The sequence below is a fragment of the Mesoplodon mirus genome (assembly GCF_964341445.2).
Source record: "Mesoplodon mirus genome assembly, chromosome: 9".
NCBI lineage: Eukaryota > Metazoa > Chordata > Mammalia > Artiodactyla > Ziphiidae > Mesoplodon > Mesoplodon mirus.
Genome location: NC_138985.1, coordinates 56,929,300 through 56,951,524, shown reverse-complemented (window position 1 = coordinate 56,951,524; position 22,225 = coordinate 56,929,300). Strand labels below are relative to the sequence as shown.

Sequence of the window (22,225 nt, the reverse complement as noted above, 5' to 3'; positions counted from 1 at the left end):
ATATTGTTTGAAGTTGACTCCATAGTGCAGACAGCTGCGTGATCTGGACCAAGGGTTGGCAAGCTATGGCCCATCGGCCAAATTGGGCCTGCTGCCTTATTTTGTAAATAAAGCTTTATTCAAACACAGCCATGGATATGCATTTATTTATTGTTTGTGGTTGCTTTTATTCTACAACAGTAAAGCTGAGTAGTTGTACAGAGACCATATGGCCTCCAAATCCTAAATTCTTTGCTGTTTGGACTTTTACAGAAAATGGCTGCTGACGTTGGTGTAGGCTGCTCCATGATCTGGACCCATTATATATAGCATGGCTGATTTAGTTTTAGCCTGAGTAACCAAATGTGTAATTTTAATTTTGGCTTTTAAGAATTGGAGGTTTGTCACCACCTCTAGAACAGACAAATACCACATCATTTCACTTCTAATCCTTTTATTCTCTTTTGTTTTATATTTAACATATGAATATATTTATTTCTTCAGGAGATTGCTACTCAGTATCAACTGTGTGGCCCTCTGTCACAGGATTTGTATCTTGTACACTGCCACTATCACAGTTTGAAATTTCTTTATGTGATTAACATACACGCCCAAATACTGTACAGTGTTAGATATTTTTCACAAGATTATACACAAAACCTGGGGTGGAGTTGGAGAGTCATTTTGTGTTGGAGTCTGTAGAAAGTCTCATATTACAGAGAGTTCTCTTAATTACATTATTTCAAGCAAAAGTATATGTTACACTGTTTGGGCAAAGCAAATTAGACTAACATTCTCTCAGTCATTCCTACTTTTAGCCCATTATGTATCTTGCTACTAGAATCTAAACTTCTCTGTTTTTGCTGAGTATTGTACCCACAGTCTTTGCACAGTTCTTGGCATAGAGTTAGTGGTTAAATATTTGGTGAATGAATGGTATCAAGCATATACTAGAATTTGTTGTATAAACAAGACAACTCCCTAATTTAATTTTCCCAAATAGCTGACAAGGGGGCTAGCACTTTTATTACATGCTCATTTACCCATTTCCTTCTGGTTGGAGGCCCAGCGTTATTATCTACAATATTTGTGCCTTCACACTCTGGACTGCTTTTGGTCTTCATATTGCGTTCCACTTTCTCATTAATTTTTGGTGCCGTACTGTTAGAATATATATAAAACATTGATGGAGGGCTTCCCTGGTGGTGCAGTGGTTGAGAGACCACCTGCCGATGCAGGGGACACGGGTTTGTGCCCCGGTCTGGGAAGATCCCACATGCCGCAGAGGGCTGGGCCCGCGAGCCATGGCCACTGAGCCTGCACGTCCAGAGCCTGTGCTTCGCAATGGGAGAGGCCACAGCAGTGAGAGGCCCGCGTACCGCAAAAAAGAAAACAAAACCAAACATTGATAGAATAAATCAGATCCATCTAACTCTTCTCTTCAGAAATTCTGTTACTTTTCAACTTATTCAAGAAAACACTTGAATCACTTTAACTCCCTTGAAAAAACTTCCTTGCATTTTCTTACTGTAATTACATTAAGATAGTAAATTAACTTGCAGAAAACTGGCATTTTTATCACATTGACTCTTTTAATCCAAGTTTATGGAATGTATCTGTTTAATTCAAGCCGTTTTTTCTGACCCTCTCTTAAATTTTATAGTCCCCTCTATTATATAAATGTCACCTAAGAAAATCTTAACTAGAGTGGATTAATCAAAAGCTGCCACAAAGGTTATAGTAGCTCCAATATAAGTTAAGAAGTCTTCTCTATTTTTCATTTTCAGAAATGACTTTTATAAGAGACACTTAATGACTTGCATAAGGTTGCAATTTCTGTTCCCTGAAAGTTTGTTATTATTCAGTTGTAAAACCATCTGTGCCTTTGTGGAGGAAGATTTGAAATACTTTTTTATAATAGCTATTAGTCTTTTCAAGTTTTCAAGTTTTTCTTGGGCCAATTTTGGTATTTTGTATTTCTCAAGAAATTCATATATTTCCTCTAGGCATTCATATTTATTAACTTATATTTTTATAACATACCTTTAAAATACTGAAATCTTTAGTATCTATAACTAGTTTTTTAAAATTCTTTTCTTTATTTGAGTACTTTCAATTTTTTCTCAGTGTTTTTTTCTAGAATTTATCTGTCATGTTAGCTTTACATTTCTTTTTAAATTAAAAAATACTTATTATTTCCTACCAATATCTTTATTTTTCCTCCTTTTTTATTTTTTGGCATTAATCAGTTGCACTTGGTACATTTACTTTTGATAACCCTTAGAGTCTGATAAGTGTATTTAAAGCTGTAACTTTTTTCTGAATATTGCTTTAGCTACATGTCACAATTTTTTTTTACATTTAGAATGCCACTGCCATTTAGATGTAATTTGTTTTGCAATTTCCTCTTTAACACAAGAATTATGTAGTGGCATATTTTACTTTCCACGCATATCAACTTTATTTTGCTATCCTTTTGTTATTGGCTTCTAATTTTATCACACTATTCAGAAAACATATTCCATATGGTAGCTATTTAGAATTTTCAAGACATCTTTTGTAACCTAATTCATAAATAGTTGTATCTAAATATTGCTCATGTATGTAAAAAGCACACATAATTCTGTGCTTGGGTATGAAATTTATATAAGTTAAATTTATATAGATAAGATTAATAATACAAACACACACGTCTTCTCTGCAGTGTGGCTTAGATTTTGTTGGCTTGATGTACTAATTCTGAAAAGCATATGTTAAAGTTACCAGCTACAGTTGTTTCTTCCTATAATTCTAGCAATTGTAGTTTTATACATTTTAAATCTTTGTTGTTAGCTGCCTATATGTTCATGATTATTACAGCTTTTCGATTTATTGTAACATCTCCCTTGTTTCTAATGATGCATTTTATCCCAAATTCTATTTTGTCTGATAGTAAAAATTCAACACTGGCTTCCTTTTGCTTCATATCTGCTTCACAGTATCTATTTCTTCCATCTCTTTGTTTTCAGCCATTCTGTATCCTTTTGCACAATTGTGTTTCCTTCAGTCAACCTATTCCTAAATCTTATTTTTATACTACTCTAGGAGTCTTTGTCAGTTAATTGGTGAGTTTGCCCCATTTATATTTACTTTAATCATTTTAATATTAGAACTTACATCTACCACCTTATTTCATATATTACAGTTTCCATGCTTCTTGTTTTGTTTTGATCTTTTTATCTACTTGCCATTAGATACATCAAATTTTCATCTGCTGCTTAAAAGTTACACATTTTTATTCTATTCTTCTAGAGATTACCCTTGAGTAACTTTGACTCAGTCTTAGGATATTTTCTCCCAGCAATATAGAAAGCAGATCAGCAGCTATGTCTTTACCATTTAACAAAATGATAGCCATAGCATATGCTTATCTACCTCTCCTCTCCTCTAATTCTAATTATCATAACACGGGAATGATAATTAGCTGGTTTTAATACTTTGATTCACAAACTTTTCCCCTGAAAATGTTGTAGGACAAGCTTCATTGTTTTGAACTAGCATTGCATACTGTAAAGGAAAAGTCTAATGACAACAGATATTTGGATGCTTGTATTACTTTAACCTTGTACTTAAAATTTTTTATCACAATTTCTTTTTTTTTTAAACAACTTTATTGGAGTATAATTGCTTTACAATGTTCTGTTAGTTTCTGCTGTATAACAAAGTGAGTCAGCTATATGTATACGTATATCCCTATATCCCCTCCCTCTTGTGTCTCCCTCCCACCCTCCCTATCCCACCCCTCTAGGTGGTCACAAAGCACCAAGCTGATCTCTCTGTGCTATGTGGCTGCTTCCCACTAGCTAGCTATTTTACATTTGGCAGTGTATGTATGTCCATGCCACTCTCTCACTTTGTCCCACCTTACCCTTCTCGCTCCCCGTGTCCTCAGTCTGTTCTCTACATCTGCATCTGTATATATTTGTTAGCATTTGTTAGCATATGGTATTTGTTTTTCTCTTTCTGACTTACTTCACTCTGTATGACAGACTCTGGGTCCATCCACTTCACTACAAATAACTCAATTTCATTTCTTTTTGTGGCTGAGTAATATTCCACTGTATATATGTGCCACATCTTCTTTAAAGTTTCTTGAAGTAGGGCTCCTTTCATTCATTTTTTTTTCCAATCTGCTTTCCTTGTTTTATGTTTGTGTTTATGTTTTCATTTAATCTATGAATATTTTCTTCATTTTTAATTTTTTTCAGTTTCTGTTTCTTTTCTAGAAACCCTGTCTTCAGTATTATCTTTTTTATGTTTCTTTTCTGTTTTTTTCTATTTCTGAGATTGTTCTCAAATGTGTCCTCTCATGTCAATGATTCAGTTTTCTGTAGCATTAAATATGCTTTTAACTTCAAGTTCAGGTATGCTCTTTAGCACCTCTAAAATGACTTAATTCTCTTAATTACATTTTTAGTTTCCTTACTCTCCACTCATTCCTCATGCTTCTTCACTTTTTCATCCTGATGTTCCATAGAGTTACTTTAAAATGTCTTTTTTTTAATGGGATATATAATTTTCACAGGTTTACTTATTTGAATTTAGTTGATACTCTCTTTTCCTTGATCTGAAGTATTTAGTAATAGGCTCAGTTTTGCCTTTTTCTTATTTACCTTGAAATGAGGCAAAAACCTTTTTTTGTATTCAAGCAGCAATTATCCACTTTTAAAAATTACAAATCCCATTTCTAGACCTACATCAAGAGGACATATCTATGTGCCTAGTTTCCAGCCTGGTTGCTGTTTTCTGGCAACCTATCATCTAAAGCAATTCTCTGTACTAAGGTGGGATATCCAAATCTCGCCACTCAGTTCTTGAAGTTAAAGGGAAAAAAAAGTTACTCCTTGTTATCAAAGCACTTACTGTGACTGCCTCTGTCTGTATTGCTACACTTTGGGGTCTGCAGGTGAAAGTAGGCAATGTGCCACAATCAGCCACCTTTCCTGCATTCTTTTCCTCATCTAGCAGTTGCTTTCTGAATGAATATGGAAGGTGGAGAGTTAGAGAACCTGGTTTTAGGACAGCTCCTGGGAAGGACAGTGGAGGTTGCCCATCTTCCTCACTGGATAGACCTGGTATCTCAAGCAATCAGTGAGAGAGACACAAAGCATCTCCCCGTCTTTAGAGTGAAGCTTGACCAGATTTTTCTTAATTCAACTTCATGACTCCTTCATATTCTAGTAACAGTTGTTTCTAGTTTCAGTGTCAATTTGGTTGTGAGTTTTTCCTTTGTAATGTGATTTCACTGGAAATTTAGTGGGAAGTAGGAAGAGGCTGGATCGGAAACTGCTGGCCAGGTGCCATTTCAGTGGACTATCCGGTGTTTCCCCTCCACCATTCCTTCTCGGCAGTCATAGATATTAGCTCCCAGTAAAAACAGTTCTGCATTTGTCTTGAGGAAAAAATATGGAGTGTAAAAAATTGTGTTATTTTGCTTACATAAGTCATAGAGAATCTATGAAAAGTAATCTAGAAGAAGTTATTAATGCATTAGATAGTAATCTTTATGGAACTTTTCATTAATATGTAGAGAAGGTAAAAAATGTTACATACTTAACAAGAAATAGATACTTATTTAAAGAGTAGCTGGGCTTCCCTGGTGGTGCAGTGGTTGAGAGTCCGCCTGCCGATGCAGGGGACATAGGTTCGTGCCCCAGTCCGGGAAGATCCCACATGCTGCGGAGCGGCTGGGCCCGTGAGCCATGGCCGCTGAGCCTGCGCGTCCGGAGCCTGTGCTCCGCAACGGGAGAGGCCACAACAGTGAGAGGCCCGCGTACCTCAAAAAAAAAAAAAAAAAGAGTAACAGTAATTACAGGCTGTCATCTACATCCAGCACCTTCACCATCAGTAACCAGTTTATGAGCCTCCTTAGAGGATGACCCTGTGCTGCATATACTGCAGTCAGTGTTGCCATTCACATTAGGTTATAGCATTCAATCAGCTGATTTCAGCTAGTGTTGCATAATCTGTTTCCTGAGAAAAACACTTTTGTTAATATAAAGATAGGTACCATATATAAACCTTTGAGCAGAAATTATAAAGCAATATGGCATAGCTTCATTTTAACAGCACCAAAGTATAGGCAAAAACAGCACTTATTTCTTCTTTTGTGGAACTTACACCGTCATGGGTAAGACAGACTGCAGTCAAATTATCACAGAGATCATTGTAAAAATTCTTATTCCAGTGCTGAAACCGCTTCATAAAGTTGCATGCAAATATCAGTTATTATTTTGCCCTTGTAAAGTAAAAACAGAGAATGTCGCTCTTATCTGTAAAATCTCTAGTACTAGAGCGCTCTTAAAATCTTTCCTGCAAAGATAACATTTTTCCTGTTTAAAGAAAAATGTTTTTCATGCTTGCACAGGATAAGTAAAGAGTGCAGAAGTTCAGTTTTACAATGTGTATGTGTAAGGATGTTTCTATTTCTAGTGCAGTTATATTTGGATTATATCGATTCAGTGATGTGGGTACATGTTCTGTATTCATATTTTTGAAAGAAATAAATAGAAAATAAACACAGCGGGTACACCTGCAGAATGTTATATGAAAGCTACTGTTCTCCACAGGAGTGTGTGTGTTAATTTGTGCTGTAATCCTGGGGTGGATATTGATGCCATTCATGTTCAAGATGACAGAAGAGATGAAAGAGATTGGTCTTATAAGTTGAGAGACACTGACCTGCAGTCCTTAACCTTTTCTTTTTAATTGTATCCTCCCTTCCCAAGTCTTTTCACCAAACCTAGATTCTCTGAAGCCCAAACGGTCCAACAGGTATTTCAGGCTCTGTTTCTATTAACCAGCCCTGTAGACCCTGCCCCCTGCAGTCAGCCTGACCAGTCTCGGGGGTTGTCTGCAAACCCTTACACCTGTACTCTGGAAAGGCTATTAAACGTGAAAGGAGAACTACTCTAGAATAAGAAAACTCAACTTTGTACGCACTGTGCTGCTTTTGTCAAGTCACTTCACCTCTATGAACAGCAATTTCCTCTTGCTCATGAAACGGAGGTATCCCAGGCCCATCGCGCCCACTTTGCCTGGGAGGCAGGGTCCACGGTTGGAGATATGACACGTAGGTCAAAGCTGCAGGTCACCTGAAGTTTCTCTCCCAAGTTTTTCTGAGGCATCTGGGAACTTCTCTCAGGAGGTGGTGGTATATATTAATTTCCCTGTAGTAAGTGTTTCGAAGGTAGGTTCTGTGTCACTTTCGTGTATCCTCAACGACTAGCACAGCACCTGGCACATAGTCTCATTCAGTAAATGCTGGTTGAATAATGAGGGAGAGATTTCTTTCTAAGTTCCATGACTAATAACAGCTGACTGAGCACCATGTTGTATGTAGTGCCAGAACACTCAGCCTACCAGAAGGGAATCTGTGGTTTCCAGGTGGAGTCCTACTTTCTCATCTGGGAGGTCACAGTGATCACATATGCCTCAGGGTTTCTCTGATGATCAAATGAAAAATGTATTCCAAAGCTGGTTCAGATGAGGGGCATAAGGAAGGGAGGAACAGAGGTAGGTGGAGTCAGACCTGGGATAATTTCCACTCCACCACCTGCTTCTGCTGGGAACTTGAAGAAGCCATGTAACTTCTCTGAGCCTCTTTCTCTGTCTGAACAGCGAGGTTAACAGTGCCTGTCGTGCCTCCCTTACAGATTCATTTGCAGTGAGGAAGGAGATGATGGAAAAGGGAAAAAGTGTCCTACGAATGTAAGAAACTTAGTATTAGAGGAGAGGACTGTGGACTGGAATTTGTAAAACCTGGCTTTGGCACTTACTAGCTCTGCAACTTAAACTACTGAAACACAGTTTCTTCCTATATAAAATGAAAGTGTTAGATTAGTTTTTTTTAATGCTTTTCCTGTTAATAGTGATGGATTTGTAGAAATTCTCTTAATATGCATGCAAGATTAAAATAATCACATATCTATAATTTTCAGCCTTATGAGTACTGGGGGAAACCTCACACTAAAACTTTTGTCCATCTTCTGAATAATGTCTGAATTTACAGACCTCATTCTGCTTTACTGTAGCTAAAGGATTGGGCTATACTGAGTAACACTTCAAGCTTTTTTTTTGAAGTTTCTCTACAAAAATTATAATGAGCCTGAGGGAGGAGTACTTTGTACAGTGGTGGGAATTGGGGAGCCCGCCCCCAGCACTGAGAGAACAGGGAGTGGGCTGAGGCCATACACAGACAGGGAACAGGAGAGAAAGGGCAGCACCTGGGGCTCCGGGTTCTCACTTCACCGCTTACGAGTTCAGCTGTCTTCTATTATCTGTTTCGCTAAGATGGGAGGGGCGAGATAACTGAAAATCAACTTGGCTGCATCGCAGTTTCACGTTGGTTTGTCCCACACATCAGCGGATTAGTCTAGTGTATGCATTCATAGGGATGAAAATGCTGGCTTGGGACGAGAATTCCTAGACTCTTCAGCCTTGACAGCCATCTCCAGGCCCTTCATTTCGTAAGTGTCACACCTGGAGTACTTGCAGGGGCCTTGGGGGTTCTTCCCACCTAGCCCTCTCATTTTTCATATGGGAAACCGGGGCCCAGAGAAGTAGCTTGCTAGAGAACATGGCGATTTGAACAAAGAAAATCCAAAGTCCCAACAAGTTGTATTGCAATATATTATTCTACAGGGTGTTAACCACTGAGAAAGTAAGATATGACACTTCCTCCTAGCTGCGGTGTTCATCAAAAAGTCTGCCTTTTTGATTTCTTGCTACTCTTCAGCTTAGAGCCAGAGGGCTTTTATTTCAGGTGCAACGTTTTACAGCATTTAGCACTTTTAACTGAGAAGTAGAGTTAGGGTAATCATATTTGAGTTCTTCAAATCCTTCTTTCTTAGTCTTGGCTAACTTTACAGAGGACTTATCTGTGCTAGACACTGTGCTAACAAAGAGGACTTCCTCTCTAGAGACTGTTAGAGCACAGAAGGCCCTGGGAACAGTGAGGGTGAAAGGAGCAAGAGCCGAAGAGGCAAGAGCAACCAGGTCTGAAAGCAGGAGAGTGGGGCAGAATCAGGTCTGAAAGTTGCACGGTCACCCCTCGAGCAGGAGCACAGCTGTAGCTGCAGAGCCCGCAGAGCTTTAAGCCCAACAGGAAACCTGAAAGCATCCCTGAGGGGGCATTTTGCAGGGAGCGTGGGGCCTCTCAGTTTCTGGGCTTTTATTCATCAGCATCTAAGGGTGTTGAATGAACCCTGTCCTTGACTCTAACTTCTTTCCCTCGTCATCCTTCCCATACGCCCCTGCTGGCCAGGTGGAAACCAAGGAAGTACGGATTAAAACCAGAGAGAGAGCTGAGGGTTATGAGGCGGTGTGATCTCCAGACGTGCACGTTTCTGTCTTTTCATTAGCCGTCTTTCTGATAAGAAAATCTTGGACTTATTTGATTACAGTAATATGGGAAGTTTACAGTCCCTCTGTACAATCCTAAATTCAAAATGCTCTGAGACAGTTTTTTAAAATAATTTTGTGGCACACTCACTTGGGTGGTAAATCTGACCAAAACTGACAGGATGCTACAGTCTTACAGTCTTTAGGTACCTCCCTTAGTGAGAATATTCACATGTTTGGTGGCAAACATATTCATGTGTTTGATTACAGAGTTGCCTCCACAGACCCTGCTGTGGGCAATAAGCAATTTATGGAAAAATGCATTTTACTACGTTTCTGAAATTGAAAGAACTCGGAATTCTAAAAACATCTGGCCCCAAGGATTTTAGAAAAGTGATTTTCAACCCATAAATCGTTTTCCGTAAATTTTGGTGTATTTATTTATCCCTTAAGGAATGAACGTTTCCTTCGTTTTTCTTCCCTATGAAGAAAAAGTGGTGGGGGGAGGGGAGAAGCAAAACAAATCTAAATGGTGGCTTTCAGGAGAATAAACTGTAGCTGAAGCTTTGGGGGTGGGGGTCTAGGTCCTCAATAGGAGTAGATCTTCTAAAGGACAGAAATCTAGATCTGTACTTTTCCTGCAATAAAAAAAAAAAAATTACAGATTTCGCCACGGAACTGCAACATCCTCTTCTCCAGCTTTGCAGCAGCCTGAGCTGTAAAAGAGCTGCTAAGCCTAAAGTGCGTGCGACTCACGGAACCAGAGCGCCACCTTTCTTCCAGATTTGGAATTGAAGCTTCCCGCGGCCACTGGCTGACTTGCCTGCCGAGGCTTGTTCAATCCACAAGACTGCAAGGAAACAATTCCTTGACACTCAAATCATAAAGGAAGAGCTGAAAAGAGGGCAAGAAAATGTGTTTCCTTCTATTTGGTCCCTGAACAATTAAATTCGTAACCTAATCTGATGTTAGGGAGTGTGGGCCATAAACCCCATGTTTAATTAGTTTGCACCTAGAGAGTCATTTTACACACTAGACATTTTAATTTACAACCTGCTGCATTGCAGCACTTTTCTAGGCCTTCAGCTATATAATAAGGTATTCTGCTAGCTGCTGAAGCTTTAAAAATATAGATACACTTAGTTCAGACTTTTTCTTTATTTTCCATTTTCAGTTGCAAATCAAACATGCAGTTACAGAAGCAGAGATTCAAAAATTGAAGACCAAGGTAAGCACCAATACATGATGTTTGAATTGTACTTTTTAAACTTCAGATGCTATGAATAAATTCAACCTGAGGACTAAAGGAATTTGTTTCTGTGCATTTGAAAGAATACAAATGTGAGAGATTCATTTCCACTGTTAGTGGAAAAACCTGCCAGTGCATACTCTTAGGGGGTCAGCACCACCATACCCCTCAGTGAAAATAGCACAGTATTTTTAAATTACATATTTACATATTTGCACATATGTGGCCCGTTCCCTCTGAGCTTTCCTCAAAAAGTAAATGTTTATGTGGTGGTGTGATGAATTGGGAGATTGGGATTGACATATATACACTAATATGTATAAAATGGATAACTAATAAGAACCTGCTATTTAAAAAATAAATTAAATTTTTTAAAAAGTAAATGTTTATAATAGTTCAAGCATCCAAATTACATTTTGACCACTAATTCCTTAAGCACAAGCCGTTATACTATATCTCTTTATTTTATCTTAAATGTTTAATTATTTATTTTTAACTTATTCATCGGAAATAATGTATTTTAGCATAGCACATTACTTATCTTTCATAGAGAAAACTTCCAATTTCTAGTAATTAAATATTATGAAATTTAATTAATATATGAATAATTTATTTTAGGTGCCAGGTGCTACCAGAAATCTTTAGACAAGTGTAGTTCATGTTATTTAAATTTGTGGGGAAATACAGGTCTTGATAAAAGGAGTATGTGTTTTTAGTTTATATATGAAATAATATATAATTCAGAAGAGCATTTTTAATTGGTAAATTATAAGGTACTTGTAAGTTTCTTGAACAGTGTTTAGTTTTATCAAGTACATAATTTCAAAGATTTAAAAATATCTTTTGAGTTACTTTAAAAACACAATAATCTTTATTTTTTACGGTCTTTTAAAAATTGAGACATAATTGCTCTCACACTACTAACAGTCCATTTCCCTGTTCACATTAGATACACTTGTTTTGGTTTTTCCATGTGTTTTAAATGGAGATGAATTAGCAAGGCTATTTTGGTTAAATGGTGTTTTTAGCTAATAACTCTGCAGCTCTTTAGTCAAAACATGTCTATACATCATTCATGGTTTCAACCAAGCTCTGTGAATAATAAGTTTTAAATTAGTAGCGGTTGGTAAATAAACAACTCGAACGCGAAACATTGCTTAATAAAGGATGCAGCAAATACCCAGTCCTGTTTTAAATTGCCATGTTTCTTGTCATAGAATGGAAGAACAGAAGATTTTTTTTTAGTTGTTAGGTACAATCAGGGAAAAAGATTCACCTGGGATTGCAAGTGCTTTAACAAAGCTTATGTGTTAGATATTTAATCTAGAAAATTCTGTAAATTAGTATTTTATATTTTTCTCAATATTATATTGGCATATAATAGCCATAGATTAGCTTGTTTTACTATGACTTTTTATATCCAAGTTGATAATAGAATTCCTAATTTTGAAATGTTTTTGACTACTTTTTACTTTGTAACCTGTTTTGCCAATATGTTTAGTTTAAAATATACATAAAAACATATATTTCCACTTTCCGAATGATTTTGGAATGTTTTAGATTTTGAAAATTGATAGTTTATAATGACTCTGCATCCTTTTGAACTTTAACGGAGGCATGTGAAGTAGATGAAGCACTCGTTTAAAGGTTAGCTGGTTATTGTGAATAAATGACCTTTGAGCTCTTACCTGAGAGATCAGTCTTGAATTTCTGCAGAAATGAGGGATTTGGACCAGTGTGTTATCTGTTCCTAAGCTTCCCTGAAAGCAGAAACCACAAGAAGCTGCCTTTCTGTCCCATCAGAGAGATTTAAATTAATTCAGCAATCATTTATATTTTTACTCACACTGTCTTTTATACTTTTATTCAAATCGGGATTTATCAGGCTCTAGAAACTCAGAACAATGTCAGCAAAATAATGAGCTATAAACTATGTTCATGTCAGTTGAAATAAAGGATGTGATAATATCATCAAAAGGGCTAGAAACAAAGTAAAAATCACTTTTATCAGATTATTATGCCCAAGGAGCTGTTCCAAGCGTGCTGATGTGTTATATCACAGTTCCGATTAAAGATAACATTATTTAGTCTTAGAGGACTTCAGTTACTTGTCCAAGGTTTAAAGGCCAATATTGGCAGAGCCTGGAATTCAAATCTAAACTGCATGACTCCACGGTCCCCCTCTTACCCATTAGGCCATACTGTGTGCTTCTGCCCCTCTCGCCTTCCCAGCTTGCCTCTCCCCACTCCCTTTTTAGTTAACTTTTTATTTATAATTATATGTTAAAAAAGAAAACGTGTTGAAGTTCATTGGATAGAATCAAACTCTAAAACACTTTTTCCTGCTCAGAGAATTTCATACACCACATAGTGTGATGGAAAGATCATGGGAGTTGGAATCAGATCCATGTTTTGTCATTTATCAGATGTGTGACCTTGTACAAACATTTTCACTTTTCAAGGCTTCCATTTTATAATCTATGTAATAATGAAAATACTTGCTCTTCTCATCTCAGTGTGTTTGATGATTTGAGTATATGTAACAATGGAATTTAAAATACACTATAAAAATATGAGGGATTTTGGCTACAGAAGTACCCAGATAATGCTTGCTTTGATATTTGCTTTGTCCAGCTGCAAGCAGCAGAAAATGAGAAAGTGAGGTGGGAACTAGAAAAAACCCAACTCCAGCAGAATATAGAAGAGAATAAAGAAAGAATGTTGAAGTTGGAGAGCTACTGGATTGAGGCTCAAACGTTATGCCACACGGTGAACGAGCACCTCAAAGAGACTCAAAGCCAGTATCAAGCCTTGGAAAAGAAGTACAACAAGGCAAAGAAACTCATCAAGGATTTTCAACAAAAGTAAGCAGCTTCTAATGACTAAAGAATAGTTGTGTGCATCTAAAGAAGGTTTATATCCAGTAATTTCATAATATCTAGTGGAAAAGAAAAGGTGACCTCAGAGTCATGCCCCTAAGGAGCATAGTTAATGCATAAATAGACATTAAGTTTTAGAAATCTCTTGCATCATTTTTCATATGCAATTATATTTTTTCTTCTATAATTTTTTGGCAACCTCCTGTTTTGTTGTTGTTAATCATTAATAGTAACTGTTAAACCATTTGAACCTCTATCCTTTTTGAAGCATCTGTGGTTTAGAAGCAAGAAGCCCAGCTGAAGTCATGCAGAATGACTATTGGATAAAGTACTTACAAAGCAGCAACTGGGGCCTTGATGAGGCTGCTTCTATGTCTATTCTTAGAATCAGTTAACTTCAGAATTTTCCCACTACAGATAGTGTAAATATTAATTAGCAAGACCTCCTGCCCTGCCACACTCTGCTTTTAAATTTCAACCGCTATTTCTGAGCTAATGCTGCTTTGCTTCCATCTGTTGAATCTTGGTGTAATTTCAGGGAGACTGGCCAGGGAGATTTTTTATGGATTTTTTTCAACAGTTACTTCTGGCTAGCTAGAATAATAGAAAGTAGCACCAGTATCTCATCTGGTCTTCTGTGTCAAGCCTTAAAAGCTAAGCATAGGGCTTCCCTGGTGGTGCAGTGGTTGAGAGTCCACCTGCCGATGCAGGGGACACGGGTTCATGCCCCGGTCCGGGAAGATCCCACGTGCCGCGGAGTGGCTAGGCCTGTGAGCCGTGGCTGCTGAGCCTGCGCGTCCGGAGCCTGTGCTCCGCAACGGGAGAGGCCACAACAGTGAGAGGCCCGCGTACTGCAAAAAAAAAAAAAAAAAAGTGTGTTGGAAAGGGGTAATTGTTCATATGACCATGAATTCAGTACATCACTGATTTAACTCTTTTTACCAAAAATATACCTAACTTTATTTCATGTAATAATTTTATAATAAATTCTACCAAATTTGCATATTGCATTCCAGACTCTCAAAATGGAGGTATTTCTCCTTCTCCCCATATTATCCTCAGGTATGTAGTGACAGCTCCCCCTCAGTGTTTCTGACCCAACAACCCCTCTACTGTCATTTATAGGAAGCAATCTTATTATGATTATCTTTTTAAAACTCTTACCATCCAGTTCTGTCAGTTTACTAATAAATGACTTTATAAATGTGGAATTATATCTACTCGACATGTAATTATCTCCACTAAGTTATCCAACGTGGGTCATTAGTTCAGTAGCTTCTATCTAAATATGAATGGGTGCTCTAGAGTCAGGAGCTAAAGATGAAAATCTTAGTAAGCAGAATCAAGGCATTTTTCTTTACTTTGTAATCCATTAAAACATTTTATTTGCTTTCATTACTAGATACCTTTTCTCTGTGATTGAGTTTTGTTTATTTAAACAGCTGTCTAGTTATTTATTTCACTGTGCAGTTCATTGCTTCTGATAAGAATTTTTACGTTTCCTCATTTGAGTGTTTGATACAATGAGATCTATTATTTTCTTCTTAAGAGAACTTGATTTCATCAAAAGACAGGAAGCAGAAAGAAAGAAAATAGAAGAGTTGGAAAAAGCTCATCTTGTGGAAGTTCAAGGCCTGCAAGTACGGGTGAGTTATATGATCAAAGCCACTGAGTAATACGGTAGCCAGACAAAACTATAATTTGAAAAGATACATGCACTCCCATGTTCATAGCAGCACTATTTACAATAGCCAAGATGTGGAAACAACCTAAATGTCCATTGACAGATGAATGGATAAAGAAGATGTGGTACATGTATACAATGGACTATTACTCAGCCATTAAAAAGAATGAAATAGTAGAGATTATCACACTAAGTGAAGTAAGTCAGAAAGAGAAAGACAAATACCATATGATATCACTTACATGTGGAATCTAAAATACAACACAAATGAACATATCTATGAAACAGAAACAGACTTACAGACATAGGGAACAGACTTGTGGATGCCAAAGATGTGGGAGGGTTGAGGAGGGAAGGACTGGGGGTTTGGGATTAGTAGAAGCAAACTATTATATATAGTTTGGATGAACAGCAAGGTCTTACTGTATAGCACGGGGAACTATGTTCAGTATCCTGTGGTAAACCATAATGGAAAAGAATTTGAAAAGAATATATATATGTATAACTGAGTCACTTTGCTATACAGCAGAAATTAAACACAATGTTGTAAATCAACTATATTTTAATAAAATTAAAAAAAAAGAATAATAGGGTAGTTTTGCCTAGTGCTTGGAGAGAAGTGCCGATTTAGGGTTTCATGAATGGATATTTTTTTTCTCTCTTAGATTAGAGATTTGGAAGCTGAGGTGTTCAGGCTACTGAAGCAAAATGGGACTCAAGTTAACAATAACAACAACATCTTTGAGAGAAGAACATCTCTTAGTGAGGTCTCTAAAGGAGATACCTTGGAGAATTTGGATGTCAAGCAGACATCTTGTCAAGATGGCCTAAGTCAAGGTTTGTTTAACGTAACCATAAAAAATGTTCTTAATGACTGTAAAATTTGGCCTTACATTCTTCTTTTTTTAACTCAGAGATTTAAAAGTTGAAAAAGCCTTCCTGCTGTGGGAAAGAAAAAAGGGCTTATCAAAATAGGAAGTTATAAATTTTCTCTCGTCTTACCAAAAATAAATCTTTGATGTAAAGAATTAACAAAATTCCAACTCAGACAAGTCAGATATTATTTTTAAACCACCATAAAATTGATAAGCTTAATAAACTGCCTTAAATTGATAGCTCGTCCCATATAGGGTGAGTTACACTACTTTAGTATTAATTAGTAAGGCTTAAAATGAGTGATTTTTAAGTCCCTAGAAAGAAGATCTTTTTCATAACATCAGAAGGCTGACTTCTAGCACTTGGAATTCACTGAGTTAAGAAGTTCTGTGTAGTTTTCTGCTTTTACCACGATGTCCTGTGTATACGTCTCATTCTTTCCTGTCAGAGACCAAATCAGACCAGAACACGGGAAGCATTTTGTATTGTGAATGGCTGTCTTCTTTCATACACCAACCATAAATAAATCACTTATTTGCTTCCCTCACACATGCCCGTGCATAGACTGTGTGTACAAGAATGTGTATGAATGTTTTAATACGTATAGTGTATTTATAAATTAGAGAATGTATAAGAATTTATAATGATAAATGCACAGGCGGACATAAAACTTTTTATTTCATCTTTTAAAATAGGTACCTAGTAGACCTTAGAAAAAGTGAAAATAAAAGAATGTCATGTGGCAGCATTGTCGTGAAGGGACTGACAACTCACAGGCAGTGGTTTGACATGCAGTAAAACTGTGATCACTAATGAGCTGTTTAATTCTTTGATGCTCTTTCACACATATTAAAATGTCTCCAATGAGATTTTCCTGATAAACAAGTGTTTATATCATATCATTAACTTTCAGAACTAAACTCTTAGCCATTGAAAGTGAAAAGTATTGGAAATTTTCATTTAAAAGTAAAGTGGTATTTAGAGATTTGCATCTGTTCACTAAGTTTATATCCTTTTGCTGTGTTTTCACTTACTAAGACATAATCTGTAAATAATGCCTCCCAGGCAGTTGAAGAGTATTTAGCACCAACATTACCACTAACTGAAGAGGTATGTGACTTTAGGAAGGTCATTCAACTTCTCTGGCTTGGTTTTTTACTATGTATAATATCAAAATGGCAACACTTCTTTCTTCTCCACCCTAAAGGGTGTTTGAGGTGAAAAAAAGAAATTTTATTAGAGCTTTTATGGAGTTACAATTTTTATATCTGGAACTTGGTAAGATTGTTTTCTTTAAAAAGTCAGAAATCAAATCAATGTGTTTTTCTCACCTTTTTGAATATTTTAATTCTTCAAATTCATCATAGTTTATAATAAATATATATTCCTGCTATGCCATACACAAAGTATGATCAGTAACCAGTAGCTTTCCAGAGTCTAATTCATTTCTTTTAGTTCAGAAATCTGTATCTTGTCAAACATATAATTAATGGTATTTATTAAATTATATGACTACAGAAGATCAACAAACTATTACTATAAACATGCTGATTTGGATCAAAACCTTACATTTCTTCTGAACCCTTTTTTTTCTATTCTGCACCCTCCATTTTGCCACATAATTATCAGTTTCCCTAGCAACACTGTCGGTTCACAGTGAGATGCAGAGACTACTAATTCTTCCTGAAACCAATCCACGCTTGTGCAGTAGAGGTAGAATCAGTCATCTCAGACATTAGTAGCATACATATCAAGCAGTACTCTTCCAGTTTTGCTGCCGAGGACAGTCAGTGATAAATCTCCTTGAGTTTCAATTGCTTGATCACATAAACTAAAATGGCTTGGTCAGTAGCTAGATAGGAATGCTCTGGAAAGCACTTTTCTAAATTGATCCTTTGCTTCTGTTGCTAGGGAACGCTGAAGTCCTAGAGGTTCAGAAAAGGAAGTAAAACAGTGGACCAAACACAGGGCATTTGGTATTTAATGATCACCCTCCCCGCCAACACACACCTTTTTGCAACAGGATGGGTACAGCGGTTGAAGTCAGTTCTGCTAGTCTGCACCTTGAGGTGCAGTGCTTTACCTCCCCACCTCCTGTGGACTGTCCAGTTCTGATTTGTTTTCCAAGCACTGGAGTGTTTTATTGATAGGATGAGTGGTTTAGCATCTTTTCAGGTCTGAGGCAGCTCAGTGAAGCAAAAGGATTATCAATTATAGGTCAGTGAAAAGCTATGTTAGAATGAAATGTGAAAGAAAAGGAAGGAGAGAGTGAAGGAGGCAGAAAGGTAAGAGGAGGAAAGGAAGAGCATGTAAGCAGCTGCTTCTTCATAAGAACTCATGTTCTTCTAGGAACGAGAGTCCCAACTGGGGATGGATTAATTATGTGACTCTCGATATTAAATTATTGTACATTTTTAGAGTGATAAAACCATTTTTCAAACCATGCAAAAATTTGCCACAGTTAATTTTATATCCAAACATCATATGTATGGTTCTTTCTATAAACTAAGCCTACTCAAGTATGTCATTAAAATGTTGACAGATTGGGAATTCCTTGGAGGTCCATTGGTTAGGACTCTACGCTTTCACCGCTGAGGGCCCTGGGTTCAATCCCTGATCAGGAAACTAAGATCCCACAAGCCACGCCGCACACCAAAAAAAAAAAATGTTAGTAGATTATATATACAAATATATTATTTAACACATTCTGATACTTTTTTCTTAAAATCCGTAAAGAAAATATAACAATTCTTTTTCACCAAGAGATGAAACAAACTCTCAATCCCTTCTAGTTTACACCAGTATGCTGGTCAGATATTAGTTTACATGTGTTCCAGGATGTGAAAAATGACAGTTTTGTCCCACTGCTGTGTTTCATATTTATAATTTCTTAGTGTCTGAGTAATGCTGGTCTGTATAAGAGTTCTCTACCTCGTATCCAAAGGCCCCGAAGTGACTAGAAATGTCTGTGGCCACTCAGATATTCAAGTCAGGATTAGAAAAAGTGCAGAAAATAGGCATGTTAGAGAGATCTTGGTAGGAAAAAGGGTTGTAGTCGTAGTTTGATTAACTTCTCTAAAAAACTCACTTAAGTACCGTGCTCTTCCTGAGGCAGGTGAAGGGTTTGGTATGAAACAAATAGATGATATAAACATTTTAAGAGATGAGAGGGAGTTTGAAGAAGAGAAAAAAGTGAATAAAATTAGAATAATTTTTTTCCTGATTCATAGACCTTATGTTAAAAGTGGGACCTTATGTTAAAAGTGTGTCATAGGGTGTTCTTGGAGTAAAAGTAGTCTTTGGATGCCAGAAGAAGAGCTTATACTTAATTCTGTAAGCATTGTGACCCATTAACAGTTTTGTTTTTTCTCAGAAATTAAAAACTCTCTTAATGGAAAAAGATAACATTTGCAAAGTCAGCAATAGTGATAACAAACAATACTTTAACAAAATATTGTAAATCAACCATACTTCACTTAAAAAAATTATTCCTGCGCACTGATGTAGTGTTTCTATGGGCCAGGCAGTGTTTTAAGTTACAGCAATTCATTTAATCCTCACAACAACCCTAAGAAGTAGTATTGCTGTCATCCCATTTTACAGATCAGGAAACTGCAGATGGAGAAATTAAACTGTCTGTCCAAGGTCACTCAATGAGCAAGAGACAGAACCAGGAGCTGGACTCCTCCAGCTCCACAGCCCATTTTCTTAACTATTCAACTGAGCCGTACTGGTTTTCTGTAGTCTGCTGCTTCTCCTAGACAACTGATAGGAACTCTTTGCCCCCAGAAAAGGCTGAAATCATAGGAAGTCAGGAAATCCAAAGCAATACCATTAATAGTTTAGAGGCATAACAGGAACTGGGTCACTGCTAGGTTTGTAAGTGTAATTCAAGGATCCCTTTGAAGTTTGGGCATTACTACCAAATGCTCCTTTTATTTCACACCCATCTACTCTGCCAGTGGGGCACTGATTAGATAACACTTCAAGTTATCTTCTCCAAAGTATGAACATGGAAGATGATATATAAAGCCTTTTATCCTTAGTTCCTTTAGTTACTTACTATTTCTTAACTCTAATGAGAACTGTGCAAGAAGAGAAAGACTTAAATTGCAAGATAGAGGATTACAGGAAAGTCTAGACTTTCATAATAAATTGTGGCTGGAATTAGTCAATCCTGATATCTTTTTTTAAAGATTTGTTATTTATTTATTTATTTATTTATTTATTTATTTATTTATTTATTTATGTTTGGCTGCATTGGGTCTTAGTTACGGCATGTGGGATCTTTCGTTGTGGCTCGTGGGCTTCTCTCTAGTTGCAGTGTGCAGGTTTTCTTTTCTCTAGTTGTGGTGCGCAGGCTCCAGGGTACTTGGGTTCTGTAGTTTGCAGCATGCAGGCTCTCTAGTTGACACACGCAAGCTCAGTAGCTGTGGCGCACTGGCTTAGTTGCCCCGCGGCATGTGGGATCTTAGTTCCCTGACCAGGGATCGAACCCACATCCCCTGCACTGGAAGGCAGATTCTTTACCACGGAACCACCAGGAAAGTCCCAATCCCGATATCTTTAAAAATAAAAATATTTCTTAGCTACTTTTTAGGTAATTTAAGAATATCCTAGAGAAAGGAGTATAATGATAATGAAAATAACATCTTCTTGCTGTTTCTCTTTTCCCTTACTCTTTTTCCACAAAATGGTTCAACTGTTGCAATAAGACCCCAGGTTTCTTTTTTTTTTTTTTAATTTTTATTTATTTCTTTATTTATTTAGGCTGCATTGGGTCTTCGTTGCTGCCCACGGGCTTTCTCTAGTTGCAGTGAGTGGAGGCTACTCTTCGTAGTGGTGTGCAGCCTTCTCATTGTGGTGGCTTCTCTTGTTGCAGAGCACCGGCTCTAGGCGTGAGGTCTTCAGTAGTTGTGGCACACGGCTCAGTAGTTGTGGCTCGTGGGCTCTAGAGTGCAGGCTCAGTAGTTGTGGCACACAGGCCTAGTTGCTCCATGGCATGTGGGATCTTCCTGGACCAGGGCTCAAACCTGTGTCCCCTGCATTGGCAGGCAGATTCTTAACCACTGCACCACCAGGGAAGTCCCAGGCCCCAGATTTCTTAAAAGTAGATCTCTAAGATAGTAGTCCACATTTGAATCCTGAACCCAGTAAGCATGGTTCCAAACCTGGGATTTGTGGACATATCAGTAGAACTCTGAGCCTGCTTAGATACTCAGGCCAGCTAATTCTTTGGTCAGTAGGCCCTATCGTATGGTATTTGTTTATTGTGACCCATTCGTTAGCTTATTGGTTTGCACTGAATCTGATTTTTCTGAATTGAATCTTTGTTTTGTAACTTACTCATATTTAAATAAAGTCTTTATCAGGAAGAGCAAAGGGAAGTAAACAACTGCCATTAAGGGTATTTGCCTTTTTCACCACCTGTGTGTTTTTAAAATTCTTATATTTCATTCATTCATGCACTGTGTAGAAATACCTTGGAGCAATACCTTTATATGACAGGACAGAGTGAATTGAAAGTGGCAAGATAAAGGAGAACAATGAGAATAAGGACAGAGTAGAACCAGAATGCTACAAGTGTATATACCATATTTATATTATTTCTGAAGCTAAGTCTTTAATTTGGCTGTAAACTGTCTAGTCATCAGAAGGAGATGGAAACCCTGGTCCATTACATTCTACACAGTGTTCATAAGATTAAAACAAACCATCTTCTCAAGAGAAGTATAACTATTGGTAGAAATAATGCATGATTTGGAGCAGTGATATTAATATTTATAACATCCTTACAGTAGATCCACTGATGATTGTATTAGGGCATTTTCACACAGTGAACCTCAGTGTGGACTAACGGCATCACATAAATATACAATGTACTGTTCAGTAAAAGCAGTTTAAATTACTGAGAGGAGAGGATGTATAAGAAATGATGATACTTAGCTCTCTGTTGACCTAGGTGAGTGCTCAGGTGCTCTGTCATGTTATGTCAGGTCAAATTTGTTAACCATATTCAAAACTCCTAGAATGTGTTACTGAGGGAGATGCGTCAAAAAATAACAGTATAATTGTAGATTTATCTGTTTCTTCTTTTGGTTATGTTGGTTTTTGCTTTATGTGTTTGAGGTGATGTTAATGGATACATACAATTTAGAATTGTTATATCTTCTTGGT

General features: G+C 37.1%; 1 protein-coding gene across 1 annotated transcript in view; it reads left to right on the top strand.

The window, feature by feature from the left end:
* Positions 1–22,225, top strand: part of PPP1R9A (protein phosphatase 1 regulatory subunit 9A) — a gene marked incomplete at its 5' end in the record, with an annotated part of 154,310 nt that overhangs the window by 79,879 nt on the left and 52,206 nt on the right. The window contains 4 exons of the mRNA XM_082632230.1: positions 10,535–10,588; positions 13,244–13,473; positions 15,038–15,134; positions 15,838–16,009. Coding sequence (XP_082488356.1) covers positions 10,535–10,588; positions 13,244–13,473; positions 15,038–15,134; positions 15,838–16,009 — 553 coding nt within the window. The remainder of the gene's footprint in view (positions 1–10,534; positions 10,589–13,243; positions 13,474–15,037; positions 15,135–15,837; positions 16,010–22,225) is intronic.